The 19,292-nt window shown below is 40.0% G+C and overlaps 1 protein-coding gene across 1 annotated transcript in view; it reads right to left on the bottom strand.

Annotated features, from left to right (window-relative positions):
• Positions 1-19,292, bottom strand: part of PIK3R3 (phosphoinositide-3-kinase regulatory subunit 3) — an 85,381-nt gene that overhangs the window by 49,251 nt on the left and 16,838 nt on the right. Inside the window, exons 2-3 of the mRNA XM_053575239.1 lie at positions 3,981-4,089; positions 374-472 (exon numbers count right to left, since the gene is read on the bottom strand). Coding sequence (XP_053431214.1) covers positions 374-472; positions 3,981-4,089 — 208 coding nt within the window. The remainder of the gene's footprint in view (positions 1-373; positions 473-3,980; positions 4,090-19,292) is intronic.

Genomic DNA, 19,292 nt, shown 5'->3' on the forward strand with positions numbered 1-19,292 from the left:
TTAGCCAAGATTATGTTGAGTTCTACTTTCCGCATTATGAAAGAGGGTTATTGGATGGTTAGTTTCATTAATAAATTTAGCCTATGACTTCTATTTCATCCATAACATCTACTTTATATTTCTTATTCCCTTATGTTTCAGGATTTTATACTTTTTATTTTATTACTACAATAAAAAAGTTGCCTTTTTATATGTTTAAATATTTAATGTATATAAAATAATTAGCCAAACCACTAAAACTTACATATATTAATTAAATGAAAATATGAAATTCTGTGTATATTAAGATTTAAATAAAATACAGAAATATCTGTATATCCAGAACCAAAATAATGCTAAGACATCACAAACAAAAAGGCTGAGAAGTACTTACCGCAAAGTCAAAGTATAATCTCCCTGCATTTTTGTTGATGCATCTCGGACCAAGAAGGTACCATCTGGCATGTCCCGTAACTTGTCATTCACCTCTTCCCTAAAGAATAGAATTAAAGAAAAAAAATGTAAGCACTAGTTGTCTTTGCATATTAATTAAGGCTACTTGGGAAGTGGCTATATCTAGTTATAGAATCATGGAGGCCTTCAGAGGTCATTTAATTCCTCTCCCTAGATGCTCTTTCTGTTTTGATTTTTGTTGTTATACACTCTAAGGAAGGTCTATTTGATTTTTAAACTCTTCCAGATTTCAGTTGTGTATAGGAGATAATATTTCTTTTTAAGTCTTTAGGGCTTCCTTAGGCAGGTTTGAACTTGCAGAGTTTCAAGATAAAAACAGCAGCTGTTTCAAAAGAAGGTTATATGTAATCAACAGTGGCATCTGAATGGGGTAGGTTGGGAGGGTGGAGGTGAATTTACCAAGTTTATAAACCTTCAATATGATATTCTCTAATTTAAATTGATAATGATAAATTGTTCTTTTTAATCAGCCTACTTCATGCTTTGATGATAAATTCCTTCTGCAGAGCTGTTTTAGGATGTTAAGGAACACTAGAACACTCAAAGAAAATAGCAGGGCATAAAAGACCCGAAATTACAGTAGAACTACATGATCTTAAAATATAAATTTAAGTAGCATTTAAATATAATAGACTTTTATTATGCAATATTAAAATAAAAATGTTCTGATCAATTTTAATGTATAATACATTAAAGTCCTGTTTAAAACATTAAGCACAGAATTACCATATGAACCAGCAATTCCGTTCACTTCTGAGTATAAACACAAAAGAATTGAAAGTGGGGACTCAGATATTTGTACACCAATGTTCATAGCAGCATTATCCACAATAGCCAAAAACTGGAAACAGTACAAATGGCCATCAAACGCAAATGTCTAGATTAATGGATAAATAAAAATATAGTACATACATATAATGGGTATTATTCAGCCTTAAAAAGGAATAAAATTCGGCTCAGCGCCTGTAGCATAGTGGTTATGGTGCCAGCCACATACACCATGGCTGGCAGGTTCAAACCTGGCCTGGGCCAACTAAACAACGACGACAACTACAACCAAAAAATAGCCAGGCTTTGTGGTGTCTGTAGTCCCAGATACTTGGGAGGCTGAGACAAGAGAATCACTTAAGCGCAAGAGTTTGAGGTTGCTATGAGCTGTGACGCAACAGCACTCCACTGAGGGTGACATAGTGAGACTCTGTCTCAAAAAAAAAAAGGAATAAAATTCTGACACAGGCAACACATGAATGAACCTTAAAGTAAGTGAAATAAGCCAGTTACAAGCAGACATATATAATATAATTTCACTCATATGAGGTAGTTGCATTCATAAAGACAAAAGTAGAAGGGTGATTGCCAGGGAGGAGAGAACAAGAAATTATTATTTAATGGGCACAGGTTTCATTTGGGGAAGATGAAAAAGTTCTAGAGATAGATGGTGGTGAAGATTACACAACAATGCAAATATACTTAATACTATTGGACTGAACATTAATAACAGTTAAAAATAATAAGGGTAAAAAAATGAAGTAAGTACCACTTTGATGGAGAGAGAGAAAAGAAAAAGGGAAGGACAAGTGTACTGACGAATACAGCATCAATCTGGAACCTGGAATCTGATTTGACAGAAATGAAAAGGGTTCTTTAAACAAAAAGCCAGGCAGAGTGACTCACATCTACAATCCCAGCAGTTTGGGAAGTCAGTGCTAGAGGATCACTTGAGGCCAGGCATTCAAGACAAGCCTGAGCAACATAGCAAGACCCTATCTCTACAAAAAAATAAAAAAAAAAAACTAGCCAGGTGTGATGGCACATGGGTAGAATCCCAGCTGTTCAGGAGGCTGAGGTAGGAAGATCCTTTAAGCCAGTGGTTCTCAACCTGTGGGTCGCGACCCCTTTCTAACAATGAAAATACATCCTGCATATCAGATATTTACATTATGATTCATAACAGTAGCAAAATTACAGTTATGAAGTAGCAACGAAAATAATTTTATGGTTGGGGATCACCACAACATGAGGAACTGTATTAAAGGGTCACAGCATTAGGAGGCCTTAGGAAGGTTGAGAACCACTGCTTTAAGCTCAGGAGTTTGAGGTTGCAAGTGAGCTGTGATTTTGCTACCACATTCCAACGTGGGTACAGACTGAGACCCTGTCTCTAAAAAAAGGAAAATACATTTGAGATCCATTAAAACAAAGTTTTATGAGAAAAATAAAAACAAAAAAATATAGTATCCCAATTTTAAATATACATTGTTTTTTCTCTCTCTAGTTTGAAAATTATCCAAAACCACATTTTACTCAAAAAGTGAATGCATCCTGGAGTTCTGCTTCTCAACGTAAGGTGTGTACAGTCTGCATCAGAATCACCCAGAGGTTGTGAAATGCAGATTCCTGGGCTCATCTTAGTAATTTTTGTGCATGCAAAGATTTTAGCACCATTGTCTTAGAGAAAGAAAGATGAAAATTTAAGCATCTGAAAATATTTTTTATTAAAATGCATGTAATTATCCTAAATGTATGTTTCATTTATTCAGAATCTATCTTCATTTTAATATTAAAAGTAATAACCTGGTGGTGCCCGTAGCTCAGTTGGTAGGGCGCCAGTCACATACTCCAAGGCTGGCAGGTTCGAACCTGGCCTGGTCCTGCTAAACAACAATGACAACTGCAACCAAATAAAAAATAGCAGGGCATTGTGGTGGGTACCTGTAGTCCCAGCTACTTGGGAGGTTGAGACAAGAGAATTACTTAAGCCAGTGGTTCTCAACCTTCCTAATGCCATGACCCTTTAATACAATTCCTCATGTTGTGGTGATCCCCAATCATAAAATTATTTTCGTTGCTACTTCATAACTGTAATTTTGCTACTGTTATGAATCATAATGTAAATATCTGAATGCAGGATGGTCTTAGGCGACCCCTATGAAAGGATCATTCAACCCTCCAAGGGGTCGCGACCCGCAGGTTGAGAACCGCTGTGTTAAGCCCAAGAGTTTGAGATTGCTGTGATGCCAGGGCACTGTACCCAAGTTAACAGCTTGGAAAAAAGTAATAATCACACCCATAATATAAATATTTTCTTGTCACTTTTTCATTAAGAAAGAAAAGCATTAAGACATTTTTGAAATGTTCCTGCACACAATTTTTAAAATGGTAATCTTAGAAAGGAAAACTAGTGGGTGTTAAAATGTTCTACTTATTCTTTGGCTCAGCACCAAGTGAGTGAGTAGGGCGCCAGCCACATACCCCAGGCCCAGCCCTGGCCTGCTAGACAACAACTGCAACCAAAAAATGGCCGGGCGTTGTGGCGGGCACCTGTGGTCCCAGCTACTCAGGATGCTGAGGCAAGAGAATCGCTTGAGCCCAAGAGTTTGAGGTTGCTGTGAACTGTGACAACACAGCACGCTACCGAGGGCAACATGGTGAGACTCTGTCTCAAGAAAAAAAAAAAAAAAGTTCAACTTATTCTCAAAAATGATTTTTTTAAAAACTTCATTCAATTATAGTAGTGTTCTAGTTACCTTGAAATATCCCCCCAGTACCATTCTGCATCTTGAAGAGAAACAGTACTGTCCTTCATTCCATTTGTAACTGTGGACATCATTGGCTTAGGTGGTTTTGGTGGAAGAGCTAGAAAAGAAATGAATGTTATTCTGTAGATGTAAATTATTAATTGTTTCCTAATTTCCTCAGTCAGGAGCAGCTCAACAACACATGTACATTAAGAACAAATGTCAATCAAATTAAGTGTTACTTTATGTTAAATGTTAGCCAGAGAAGGAATACTTTCAGATTGCCTGTAAACTGAAAATTTTTGTGTTTTTTCCTTCGTATAAAATACTGATTTTTAATTGAGTAAACCTTCATTGTCTCTCAAAAAACAATGGGAAGCCCTTCCCAAACAACTCAGTCCAAAAGCCACGATACTTAATAATATTGTTTTATATACTAGTCATTTGCCAAGAAAAGTAGATTTAGGTACTCTTACCACACACACACTAAAAAGAAAGATAATAATTTGGGATGATGAGCATGTTAACTGCTTAACTGTAGTAAAATGAACTTTCTGTATTAGAATGAAATTACAGCTATTGGTATGAATTTCAATATATAAATTTGAGGATAAAGAGAAAGTTCTATAATCTGTCATAAGGGAAAAAGGATCACAAACAGCTGAGGCCTGGAATGTCTTTGGATTTCTGAGCAACAACATTGGAAACTAATAACATTGAAGAAAACCTTCCAATTCTGAGGAGAAATGATTTTTCAAGCTAGAATTATATATCCTAACAAGTTTCAATTATATATGAAGATTGAATTGATATTTTCAGACATACAAAATTTAAAACAACTTATCTCCCAGCACCCAATCTTAGGAGCTCCTGAATGATGTGCTCCACCAAAATAGAGAAATGAACTAGGAAACAAGATGTTGGGTGGCGCCTGTGGCTCAAAGGAGTAGGGCGCCGATCCCATATGCCAAAGGTGGCAGGTTCATACCCAGCCCCGGCCAAAACCCACAAAAAAAAAAAAAAAGAAAGAAAATATATGGCTTGGCACCTGTAGCTCAGCAGCTAGGGCACCAGCCATCTACACCGGAGCTGGCAGGTTTGAATCCAGCTCGGGCCTGCCAAACAACAATGGCAACTACGACCAAAAAAAAACAAAAAACAAAACAAAACAAAAATAGCCAGGTGTTGTGGCAGGAGCCTGTAGTCCCAGCTACTTGGGAGGCTGAGGCAAGAGAATCACATAAGCCCAAGAGTTTGAGGTGGCTGTGAGCTGTGATGTCATGGCACTTTACCAAGGGCGACAGCTTAAGACTCTTGTCTCAAAAAAAAGAAAATACAATCATAAGATACTAATCTGCAAACACTACAGTCATAATCATGTATATATTAAAAGATAATTTAAGAACCAACTGTAATTACAATACAAATAAATATATTGGAAAAATGTGTAGAAGGAAAGAATGTGTATGGCATGACAGAACTAAATCACCATCTCTCTTAGAAGGAATAAATAGCATCAAAAAGTGAAAAATTGTAAGTAACAAAATAAGTAACAGTATAAGCATATTATGAAAAATAAGGAGTTGAAAACCAGAAGAAAAGGCTAAAAGTTTTGCCTCTGTGCAACAGAAGTTGGGGGTTGAAGGAACTGCTATTTTTTTTACTATAAACCTCATAGTACCTTTTGACTTTTAAAACTATTAACTTGTATTGCTTTAACAAAATAAAAATTAAATTTAAAAAAAAACCTAGAGTTGGCGGCACCTGTGGCTCAGTGAGTAGGGCGCCAGCCCCATATGCCGAGGGTGGCGGGTTCAAACCCAGCCCCAGCCAAACTGCAACCAAAAAATAGCCGGGCGTTGTGGCGGACGCCTGTAGTCCCAGCTACTCGGGAGGCTGAGGCAAGAGAATCGCTCGAGCCCAGGAGTTGGAGGTTGCTGTGAGCTGTGTGAGGCCACAGCACTCTACCCAAGGGCGGTACAGTGAGACTCTGTCTCTACAAAAAAAAAAAAACCTAGAGTTTATTCTAGTTCTATCACTTAACCTAGATTTAGTAAATTATTTCATCTCTCTAGGCCATAAGTTCAAGGTTATGTTGAACCCAACTCTACTGGATAGTGAAAGCTGCTATATTTTCAGGAATTCTGCAAGCCAGTTGCAATACACAATCATTATTAAAACCTGAATCACATAAATTCACAATTATATTTAAAATAAAGGTAATAAGGGCAGCGCCTGTGGCTCAGTCGGTAGACTCAGTGCCAGCCCCATATGCCGAGGGTGGCGGGTTCAAACCCGGCCCCGGCCGAACTGCAACGACAAAAAAAAAAAATAGCCGGGCGTTGTGGCGGGCGCCTGTAGTCCCAGCTACTTGGGAGGCTGAGGCAAGAGAATCGCTTAAGTCCAGGAGTTGGAGGTTGCTGTGAGCTGCGTGATGCCATGGCACTCTACCGAGGGCAATAAAGTGAAACTCTGTCTCTACAAAAAATAAATAAATAAAAAATAAAGGTAATAAATATGCAAAACTCATCACTTCATTAATATTTTACTTAACTATCTATGCTTTTAAGGTTATTTACATCTATTATAGAGGGAGAAAAGAGCATCTCTTTCAAACTCTATATTCTGTATGTCACAGGTAGGTTGAGCTCAGCTACAGTGGGCATATTCACACTTTTTGTTTTTTGAAACTCCAGGCTAGAATTCGGTGGTATGAGCATAGCTCATTGCAGCCTGGAACTCCTCAGCCTCCTTGCCTCAGCCTCCCTAGTAGCTATGACTATAGGTATGTACCACCAGCCCCACAGGCTAATTTTTCTTTTTTTTTTTTTTTTTTTAGTGACCTGTCTTGCTATATTGCCCAGGCTGATCTCAAACTTCTGGCCTCAAGCAATGCTCCTGCCTCCTCCTAAAGTGATTACAGGTGCCTGCACTATTTATATTTTAGAAATCAACACATCAAATGGTGTTCTGAATAAAAAAAAAAAAAAAGAAATCAACACATCTTATACATTAGTAATTTGCCAGCCTGAGCTAGAGCGAGACCCCCACCTCTAAAAATTTCATTTATTGATTTTTGGGGGGGAGGTTGTTTGTTTGTTTTGAGACACAGTTTTACACTGTCCCCCTGGGTAGAGTGTCATGGCCCCATCATAGCTCACCTCAAACTCCTCAGCTCAAGCAATCCTCTTGCCTCAGCCTCCCAAGTAGCTGGGACTACAAGTACCCGCCTTAACACCTGATTATTTTTAGAGACAGGGGTCTTGCTGTTGTTTAGGCTGATCTCAAACTCCTGAGGTCAAGCAGTCCACCTGTCTGCCTCACAGAGTGCTAGGATTGTTTATTATCTGCATGGGTTGGCAAACTATGGCCCTCTGCCCGTTTTCCTATGGTGCAAAGAATGATTTCCACGTTGCTTTTTTTAACAGAGATTTTGCTATGTTGCCCATGCTAGTCTCAAACTCCTGGGCTCCTCCAATTTTTGAATATTTGTAAATGGTTATAAACACACACACGAAAAGAATATACAACAGAGACCATTCGTATCCTGCAAAGCCTAAAGTAAACTTTACTATCTGGTTTTGTTTTTTTTTTCTTTTGGATGGAGTCTCACTTTATGCCCCCCATCCGTACAGTGCCATGGCATCACAGCTCACAACAAACTCAGACTCTTGGGCTCAAACAATCTCTTGCCTCAGCCTACCAAGTAGCTGGGACTACACGTTTACAGGTGCCCACCACACCACCCGGCTATTTTTAGAGACAGAAGTCTCACTCTAGCTCAGGCTGGTCTCGAACCTGTGAGCTCAGGCAATCCACCCTCCTCAGCTGCCCAGAGTGCTGGGATTACAGGCATGAGCCACCACGCCAGGCCTACTATCTGGTTCTTTAAAAAAAAAAAAAAAGTTGTCCACTCCAGATCTAGAATTAATAAATGTTAATTCACTGTTATAATATTCACTCCTATGAATTCTGTAGCTGCAGCTTTAGTGTAATAAGCAAATTAGACTGTGTTCAAAAATAAACACATACTGCATTATCCCTCCATATCTTTAGTGGATTGATTCCACGACTCACGGAAACACCAAAACCCAAGGATGATCGGGTCTCTTATATAGGCTCGGCACCTGTAGCACAGTGATTATGGCATTGGCCACATACACCAAGGCTGGCAAGTTCGAACCTGGCCTGGGCCAGCTAAACAGTGGCCACTCCAACAAAAAAATAGCTGGGCATTATGGTGGGCACCTGTAGTTCCAGCTACTTGGGAAGCTAAGGCAAGAGAATCACATAAGCCCAAGAGTTTGAGGTTGCAGTGAGCTGTGACGTCACAGTACTCTACAGAGGATGGCATAGGGAGACTGTCTAAAAAAAAAAAAAAAAAGTCTTTTAAAAGTGGCACAGTATGGCGGCGCCTGTGGCTTAGTGAGTAGGGCGCCGGCCCCATATGCCGAGGGTGGCGGGTTCAAACCCAGCCCCAGCCAAACTGCAACAACAACAACAAAAAAAAATAGCTGGACGTTGTGGCGGGCGCCTTTAGTCCCAGCTGCTCGGGAGGCTGAGGCAAGAGAATCACGTAAGCCCAAGAGTTAGAGGTTGCTGTGAGCCGTGTGACGCCATGGCACTCTACCGGAGGGCAGTACAGTAAGACTCTGTCTCTACAAAAAAAAAAAAAAAAAACTGGCACAGTAATTGCATATAACCCTTGCACCTCCTCCCACATGCTGTCATCCCCAGATTAGTATTAATATCTCATACAATATAAACACTGTGTAAATAGTTGTTATATGGTATTTTTACCTGTAGTATTTTTGGCTTTGTTTTTTAATAGTTTTTTTCCCCAAACATTTCTACCCACAGTTGTTCGTGGTTTCAATCTAAGAACACAAAACCTACAGACACCGAGGGCTGACTACATTCGCTCACCTGTTCATATCTACCCTATTCTGAAAAGGGTACCACTACATTTGTCAAAACTCAAAGAACCGTACATCAACTAGCAAATTTTATTGTAAGTAAATTAAGAAAATTTTTTTCTAATCATGTATGGAACTTTTTTTTATCGTTTGGGATTCATTGAGGGCACAAAGAATTAGGTTACACTGATTTCATTTGTTAAAGTCCCTCTTATACTTGTGTCCCATCCCCAAGAGGTGTGCCATACACCGTAACCTCCATCCCCTCCTTCCCCACCACTTGCTCATTCCCCTACCCGCTCCTTATATTGCCTCATCCACCGCCTTCGTATTAGAAATGAGCACATTGTATTCTTGCTTCTCCATTCTTGTGATGCTTTCCTAAGAAGAATGTGTTCTACCACCATCCAAGTTAATACAAAAGATGTAAAGTCTCCATCTTTTTTAGTGACTGAATAGTATTCCATGGTCTACATATACCACAGCCTGTTAATGTGTATGGAACTTTTTAAGTGAAGATGCCTCAGCACAACTCCCTACAGATTCTGATTCATTTACTCTGGAATGAGTCCTGGGCAACTGTGTTATTTAAAAAGAAACTGGTAGTTCTGATACAAAATTAGAATGATAACCTCATTCCTAACCCCATCAATGTACTCTTCGACTTCTAGCTCTACATCTTTCCCACTTATACCAATATTCTTGCAATTCTTTCACCTCAATGAGGCCTTCAATTCCTCAAACTCATTACTTTCTTCCTATTTTATGCTGGTCTTCACTCTCTCCCTTTCTCAACTAATACCCTTAATCTCTTTTGCTCTCTTATCCTCCCAACTGTATTTGCCTCACAAGACCCCAACCATAGCTTTATTCGTTTCCATGCCTTTTCTATTCTCTCTCTAATGGCCGATGGGGGAGGAAGGGTTGCATTATCTTCAATTTGGTTTCACTAGTAATGTACAAACCTTAATTTCCCTTGCTCCCACTCTTCACTATGGCTATTTCAAACCTTTTCTACTTTCTTCAACCATTCTACCTCTCTTCACCCACTTTTGGTACTTCCTACAGAACAGAGAAAGAATGTGAATAGAGGGCTATTTCAGTTTCCTATAAATTTATGTGCAACTACACTCATTTTTTTTTTTTTTTTTTTTTGTAGAGACAGAGTCTCACTTTATGGCCCTCGGTAGAGTGCCGTGGCCTCACACAGCTCACAGCAACCTCCAACTCCTGGGCTTAAGCCATTCTTTTGCCTCAGCCTCCCGAGTAGCTGGGACTACAGGCGCCCACCACAACACCCGGCTATTTTTTGGTTGCAGTTTGGCCGGGGCGGGGCCTGAACCCACCACCCTCGGTATATGGGGCCGGCGCCCTACGGACTGAGCCACAGGCGCCGCCCTACACTCATTTTTTTAAAAATCTAAATTAGTCCCTCTACCATTACTCTGGATTTCATCTCTTTTTACCACTGGAGGGTCTATCGCGTTCCAATACCCTGGAGAACTATACTCTTTAGGATCTTTAGTCTCTCCCACTTTACTGGCTCCTGTCCCACTAGCTTGTAAATATGCCCAAACCGTTCAACTATAGGCCCCATAACAAATGTAGTTCTTTGGGGTTATAAACTCCTTTTGAAAAGCTGAGGTAAGCTTTAAGGCTTCTCTTAAAAAAATAAAAATAAAAATTACGCACTCTGGGGCGGCGCCGGTGGCTCAAGGAGTAGGGCGCTGGTCCCATATGCCAGAGGTGGTGGGTTCAAACCCAGCCCCGGCCAAAAACCAAAAAAAAAAAAAAAAAATTACGCACTCTGGGAGGCTGAGGCTGGTGGATTGCTTGAGTTCACAAGTTTGAGACCAGCCTGAACAAACGCAAAACCTCATCTCTACTAAAAATAGAAAAACTGAGGCTAGAGGACCACTTCAGCCCAAGTTGGAGGTTGCTGTGAGCTGTGACATCATGGCACTAACAGGATGACACCTTGAGACTCTGTCTCAAAAAAATAAAAATAAAATACAAAGTTTGCATATGACATTGGAGGAAGAGGTGTCCATAAATGCCAGGTTAAGAACCCATACTCTATAGCCGGGCGTTGTGGCGGGCGCCTGTAGTCCCAGCTACTCGGGAAGCTGAGGCAAGAGAATCGCCTAAGCCCAGGGGTTGGAGGTTGCTGTGAGCTGTGTGATGCCACGGCACTCTACCGAGGGCCATAAAGTGAGACTCTGTCTCTACAAAAAAAAAAAAAAAAAGAACCCATACTCTGTAACTTATTCTCTTTTCTCCTTCATATGCAAAATTTTTGAGAGAGCTAAACAATGCTTCTTTACACCTGAATTCCCTTCTGAATCCATTGCAATCCTGCCTCCCACCAACCCCACAACTCCACTGAAACCGCTCTTAACCAAGGTCAATGATCCCATCACTAAATTCAGTAGACACTTTCTAGTCTTTATCCACAGCATTTGATACTGCTGATCATTCTCTCCTTTTTGAAACATTTTGTTTATTCAGCATCTGAGACCCACTACTCTATATTCTACCTTTCTTGTCATTCTTTCTAAATTGGTCATAAGGTCCTTTTCTCAGGCCAGTTGAGAAATCTTCAGGATCTAGCTTTGGTTCCCCCTCACCCTGGCACTCTACATAAAAAAACATCACAAACTGAAAATCTACAAAGCTGATTTTAGTGGTCAGAACTGTATTATTTGACCTTACAATAAGTATTATTAGTATCCCCCCTCCCCCCACTTTCAGAGTGTTTTAATTTGTTAGCATTTAAAAATTAGGGAACTCAGGTCAGGCTTGGTGGCTTACACCAGTAATCCTAGCACTCTGCGAGGCCGAGGCAGGTGGATTACTTGAGCTCACCAGTTTGAGACCAGCCTGAGCAAAAGCAAGACCTGTCTCTACTAAAAGTAGAAAATCTGAAGCAAGAGGATTGCTTGAATCCAAGAGTTTGAGGTTGCTGTGAGCTACAAAGCCACGGCACTGTACCCAGAGGGACAGCTTGAGACTCTGTCTCAAAAAAAAAAAAAACAAAACTAGGCAGTACCTGTGGCTCAGCACATGGGTGCTGGTCCCATGTGCCAGAGGTGGTGGGTTCAAACCCAGCCCCGGCCAAAAACCACAAAAAAAAAAAAAAAAAAAAACTAAGGAATTCTACATCAAAATGTATACTGGTCATCACCATAACCACAGCACCTAATATAGTACCTAATGTATGATAGAATCTTCTCTAGAAATATTTAATTGAGGTAGTAATACAATTGCCGGCTATATATGTACTAATTCAACCTAAGCTAATCAAAGCAAACAATCACTAATAACCTTGTCATACCAAACTTAGTGCAAAGATTGGCATCAATATTCCTCCCCAGTGGGGACACACACAACTAATGTTTATTGAATGCTTATTTACTAAATATCAGGCACTGTTCTAAACACAATAATCTTAGAAAGCAGATACTCTTTTTTTAGAAAGTAGGTACTTTTGGGCGGCGCCTGTGGCTCAGTGAGTAGGGCGCCGGCCCCATATGCCGAGGGTGGCGGGTTCAAACCCAGCCCCGGCCAAACTGCAACAAAAAAATAGCCGGGCGTTGTGGCGGGCGCCTGTAATCCCAGCTGCTCAGGAGGCTGAGGCAAGAGAATCACGTAAGCCCAAGAGTTAGAGGTTGCTGTGAGCTGTGTGAGGCCACGGCACTCTACCGAGGGCGGTACAATGAAACTCTGTCTCTACAAAAAAAAAAAAAAAAAGAAAGTAGGTACTTTTTAATTTTTTGTACTCACCATTATACTAATGAGGATAGAAAGTAGATACACTGCAAATTCAATTTTTTCCACGAAGATCAACTTTCTATATTCTCTTACAATTTATCTCTTTTCCTCATTTCAGCATCCAAAACTTATTGTTTGAACCTCTTCAAAGTACCTTCCTTATTCCTTTTGTCTTCACTAGCCTATGTGTTCCTTGAGATAAAAGGTTTCACTCTTTTTTAGAATCTTTGCAAAGTAGCGCTGAGTTCTAAGTATTTATTACATTGAATGAAGACCATAACTTTTTGGCTCAGCGCCTGTTGCTCACCATCTAGGGTACCAACCACATTCACCAGGGCTGAAGGGTTCGAACCTAGCCCAGGCCTGCCAAACAACAACTACAACAAAAAAATAGCTGGGCGTTGTGGTGGTTGTCTATAGTTCCAGCTATTTGGGAGGCTGAGGCAAGAGAATCACTTAAGCCCAAGAGTTGGAGGTTGCTGTGAGCTGTGACATCACAGCACTCGACCCAGGGTGACAGCTTGAGACTCTGTCTCAAAAAAAAAAAAAAAAACTAATTTATTGGGCGGCTCCCATAACTCAGTGGGTAGGGCGCTGGCCACATACACCCAGGCTGGTGGGTTTGAACTCGTCGGCCAGGGCAGCTAAACAACAGTAACAACTGCAATAGAAAAATAGCCAGGCGTTGTGGCGGGCACCTGTAGTCCCAGCTACTTGAGAGGCTGAGGCAAGAGAATTGCTTAAGCCCAAGAGTTTGAGGTTGCTATGAGCTGTGACACCACAGTACTCTACCTAGGACGACATAGTGAGACTGTCTCAAAAAAAATAATAATAAAATAAATAAATAAAACTAATTTATGAAATCTCTGGCATACTTAAGAGTAAACTATATAAATTTAAATTGTTTAAATCCTAGGTGGTGCCTATGGCTCAGTGAGTAGGGCACTGGCCCCATATATCAAGGGTGACAGGTTCAGACCCAGCCCTGCCAAACTGCAACAAAAAAATAGCTGGGTATTGTGGCAGGCGCCTCACAAAATGAGACTCTGTCTCTTAAAAAAAAAAAATTAAATCCTGACCCTTGAGTACATATCTTTTTAATATTCTATGTGACAAAGTAAAAAGTTCTGTTGTATGTATAGTACAGTGTTATGGCTATCTTGAAGAAAACCATTTATGCAACTGACTTGATAAGCTGTTTTCTTCAAGGAATTCTACTTTCACTTAAAAGAACAACTAACAAACAATATTCAGACTTGGGTATGTGGCTGACGTTTTCTTTGGAAAAAAAATAAAATGAGCCTATTATTTTACAAAAAACTAGAGACTATTTACTTGTCACCAGCAATAAAACTGAGCTTTCAAAAGAAAATTAGAGTTTTACAAAACTTGAAACCCTTCTAATAATTTCAAAACTTTACTGACGAGATCAATGGTGATATTAATATGATTCCTTAATACTGCAGAATGAAATGTAAAAACATTTGAAAGATTTACACAACACAGTCAACCAGTATTTTTATAAAGACCAAGGTGTGATGTCACAAAATCATGCATGGGTAAGCAAATCTTCAAAGTACAAGAGAAACCAATGGGTTTTAATAAACCAGAGTATGAAAAGTTTTTAGATATGGCTTCAGGTTCCATATTTCAACTAACCTTTAAGAAACTACGACTTTTTAATTTTTGATATACTACCAAGGAAGAACATAAATATTAATATTAATTAATATTACAATGATCCTCCTTTTTGCAACTACTTATCTGTGTCAGGCTGGAGTTTCTTCATAGACTTCAAGCAAAACAACACATTACAACAGACTGAAAGAACCAAGTAAGAGAATCCACCTTGCCTTTTATTAAACCATAAATTAAAGAGATTTTTTTTTTTTTTTTTTTATTGTTGGGGATTCATTGAGGGTACAATAAGCCAGGTTACACTGATTGCAATTGTTAGGTAAAGTCCCTCTTGTAATCATGTCTTGCCCCCATAAAGTGTGACACACACCAAGGCCCCACCCCCTCCCCTCCGTCCCTATTAAAGAGATTTTTTAAAAATGTAAACCAGTATCACTCTTCTAACTAAATTTGTTTTAGAAATTATTTTTCATTAAAAATGTTATTTTGGGCTTGGTGCCTGTGGTTCAAGCGGCTAAGATGCCAGCCACATACACCTGAGATAGCGGGTTCAAATCCAGCCTGGGCCCGCCAAACAACAATGATGGCTGCAACCAAAAAATAGCCGGGGTTTATGAAGTGAGTGTATGATGCCCCATAATCATATCATTGTATACAGTTATGATTTAATAAAAAAATTTAAAAAAAAAAAAAAATAGCCGGGAGTTGTGGCGGGCGCCTGTAGTCCCAGCTACTTGGGAGGCGGAGACAGGAGACTCGCTTGAGCCCAGGAGTTTGAGGTTGCTGTGAGCTATGATGCCATCGCACTCTAACCAGGGTGACAGCTTGAGTCTCTGTCTCAAAAAAAAAAAAAAAGAAATGTTATTTTGGGGGCAGCGCCCGTGGCTCAGTGAGTAGGGCACCGGACCCATATATCAAGGGTGGCAGGTTCAAACCCAGCCCCTGTCAAACTGCAACAACAACAACAACAAAAAATAGCCAGGCACTGTGGCGGGTGCCTATAGTCCCAGCTACTCAGGAGGCTGAGACAAGAGAATCAGCTGAGACAAGAGAATTGGCCAAGCCCAAGAGCTTGAGGTTAAGAGCTTGAGATTGCTGTGAGCTGTGATGCCACAGGACTCTACCGAGGGCAACAAAGTGAAATTCTTGTCTCTTAAAAAAAAAAATGTTATTTTTGTTGGCTGGGCGCCTGTAGCTCAGTGGTTAGAGTGCCGGCCACATGCACCAGGGCTGGTGGGTTCAAACCCGCTCCTGCCTGCTAAAAAAAAAATTAAAAAACAGCTGGGCACAGTGGCCAGCACTTGTAGTCCCAGCTACTAAGGAGGCTGAGGCAGGAGAATCACTTGAGCCCAAGTGTTTGAGATTGCTATGAGCTATGATGCTACAGTACTCTACCGAGGGCAACAAAGTGAGACTCTGTCTCAGTTTAAAAGAACAAAAAAAAATGTGGCTCAACACCTGTAGCTCAGCGGCTAGGGTACCAGCCACATACACAGGAGCTGTCCAGTTCAAATCCAGCCCGGGCCTGCCAAACAACAATGACAACTACAACCAAAAAATTGCCAGGCGTTGTGGCAGGTGCCTGTAGTCCCAGCTACTTAAGAGGCTGAGATAAGAGAATCGCTTAAACCCAAGAGTTTGAGATTGCTGTGAGCTGTGATGCTACAGCACTCTACCCAGGGTGACATGTAATGGGTTATTTTTGTTGTTGTTGTTACAGGTAATGGGTTTGTTACTTTCATTTTTTAATGAAGAAAATAAACGTTTTTAGATTTTCTCCAGTTTTAATTTCTAATATGGTCACTATCAATAGATATAACTCATATGAACCAAAATTCTTTAGAGTTTTTGATAATATTTAAGAGAGTAAAGGGTTCCCAAAACAAAAAGTTTAATAACTGCTGACCTTTGTTTCAAAAGTTTAATAACTACTGATCTAGGAAGATCTTTTTTCAGATCTCTGTCCAGATACAAAATAGGTTTATATTAGGCTAAATTCTACGCTGAAACAATAGAGGGGTTAAGATGAAGAAGTAGCCTTTAAGATATGACTTCCCTTACTTATAGAAAAAAAAAAAAAAAAAAGGCGGCGCCTGTGGCTCAAGGAGTAGGGCGCCGGTCCCATATGCCAGAGGTGACGGGTTCAAACCCAGCCCCAGCCAAAAAAAAAAAAAAGCAGCAGCTTCAATTCCAGTCCTGATCCTACAACCTACTCTAAACGCTCTATTTGGTTTTTTGGGGGGTTGCTTTTTTTTGTTTTTTTTTTGTTTTTTTTGTCGAGGCAGAGTTCTACCCTATGTCCTGAGCAGAGGGCAGTAGCGTTGTAGCTCACTGCAACCTCAGACTTGGGCCTCAGCCTCCGGGGCCGCCGGGATTACAGGTGCTCGCCACTGCGCCCGGCTGGGTTTTTCCATTTTTTTTTTTTTGTAGAGACAGAGTCTTACTGTACCGCCCTTGGGTAGAGTGCCGTGGCGTCACACGGCTCACAGCAACCTCTAACTCTTGGGCTTACGCGATTCTCTTGCCTCAGCCTCCCAAGCAGCTGGGACTACAGGCGCCCACCACAACATCCGGCTATTTTTTATTGCAGTTTGGCCGGGGCTGGGTTTGAACCCGCGACCCTCGGCATATGGGGCTGGCGCCCTACTCACTGAGCCACAGGCGCTGGGGTCTCACTCTCGCTCTGACAAGCCTTGAACTCCTGAGCTCAAGCAATCCTCCCGCCTCAGCCTCCCACAGTGCTGGGATTACAGGGGTGAGCCACCGCACCCAGCATTTTGTTTTGTTTTGTTTTTGTTTTTTTTTTTTTTTTTTTTTTTTTTTTTTGGCCGGGGCTAGGTTTGAACCCGCCACCTTCGGCATATGGGACCAGTGCTCTACCCCTTTGAGCCACAGGCACCGCCCATTTTTGTTTTGTTTTTGAAACAAAGTCTCGAGCTGTAGCCCTAGGTAGAGTGCTGTGGCGTCACAACTCACAGCAACCTCCAACTCCTGGGCTTAAGCGATTCTTTTGCTTCAGCCTCCCAAGTAGCTGGGACTACAGGTGCCTAGCACAATGCCCAACTATTTTTTGGTTGTAGTTGTCATTGTTGTTTGGCAGGCCCAGGCTGGATTCAAACCCACCAGCTCTCTGGTGTATGTGGCTGGCACCTTAGCCACTTGAGCTAAGGAACAAAACATGCTCTGCAAAGGTGCCAGAGAAGGCCTCAAAAATATTTGTTTATTGACCATTCACGCGCTATTTCGGTTATCGCTAAACCAGATCTAAGTAATATATGTAGAATCAAAATGACAAGGCAGTGCCTGTGGCTCAGTGGGTAGGGCACCGGCCCCATATACCGAGGGTGGCGGTTTCAAACCTGGCCCCAGCCAAAATGCAACAAAAAAATAGCCAGGCGTTGTGTTGGGCACCTGTAGTCCCAGCTACTCGGAGGCTGAGGCAAGATAATCGCCTAAGCCCAGGCGTTGGAGGTTGCTATGAACTGTGTGACGCCAGGACACTCTACTGAGGGCGATAAAGTGTAAAGTGAAACTCTGTCTCTACAAAAAAAAAAAAAGAATCAAAATGACAAACATAAAAGTAGTTATCCCTGTATTAGGATTAAGCCTCTAGTATTTCTGGCACAGTTATATGTTACTGGTAGTTTAGTATAACTAGATATAGTGAACTTAGTAGATCAGAATTTGCCTTTAAATTTTATAAAGAAAGAATGAAAGAAAGCAATTCATGTTTCCTAAAAAGGAACAAGTTAACTCACTTAAACTGAATTTAGTTACACATTTTGATTAATCGAATGAAAAGAAATACCATAACAGAATTTGCAATGTCCTTTAATATCTCCCTTTCTTACTCATCTTAACACAATTTTTTTCTAAACAATTCTTAGTATTTACCCTCCAAATAGTAGATGCTGTCTTCTAAAAATATCCTTGACATGAAAATGCTGTTTAAGAGAAATATTTCATTCATAAAAACCTTTGCTATATAGCATTGAAAGCATTTAAATACTAAAAGCATTAAAACTTATCCTATTAAATGTTGTTAAAGACAAACAATGTTATCAAAGACATACAAAAAACCTGAAATATTTCATCAGATGATAAATTCTGACTACTTAAATAGTTCTAGCCATGTATACTCACTGAGCACATTAGTAAAACAGTATCCTGAAATTCTGAAAGCACTAAACCCACTTTTACTAATAATCACTGTTAAAGAACTAAGGAACGAGAAAAAATTCCCAATACATGTATCAGTAAATAACTAGAATATAAAAGGTTCAAAATACAAAAATAATAAAACAATAATTCTGATAAAATGTATTTCCTGACACTCACAAATGTATTTCATTAGAGGAATAAAAACAAAAAGAATTATACCTACTTAAAATGTTATGATATAATCTTACATGTAAAAAAATGAAATGCTTAAGAAAAATTGACTCAATTATAAGAGGATTTTACCTAACAAATGCAATCAGTATAACGTGGTTCTCTGTATCATCAATGAATCCCTAACAATTAAAAAAAAAAACAAAGAAAAGAAAGAAAAAGAAAAATTGACTGGTTGATTGGGTTATCCAAGGGAGAAAAATTTACTTAATTAAATCCTCAGTTTTGAAAGCCTACAAATAAAATTATGGAAACAAGAGGAGAAAAAATATATATATTTCATCTTTCTAAAAGGGAAAAAACTGACAATTCCAACTAAGTTCTTTTTTTTTTCTTTCTTTCTTTTCCAAGTTCATTTTAAAAGACAATGATTAAACAAAATTTCCCCCCAGCATCAGTGAGCTGCCACGTTCAAATCCAGACTTCACTATTTGGCATGCAGAATTGAATTACAGGACAATTTTGCTCAAGCGTGGACAAATGCTATTTCTACCCCCTGGAATGATTTCTCTGTAGTGTGCTCATTAGTAACACTAACAGCTCCTATGCCCCAATAACCAACCTGCTTTGTGAGCTAAATCCCAATTCCAAATCAGACGCTGCT

This window comes from Nycticebus coucang, chromosome 22 (genome assembly GCF_027406575.1).
Source record: "Nycticebus coucang isolate mNycCou1 chromosome 22, mNycCou1.pri, whole genome shotgun sequence".
NCBI lineage: Eukaryota > Metazoa > Chordata > Mammalia > Primates > Lorisidae > Nycticebus > Nycticebus coucang.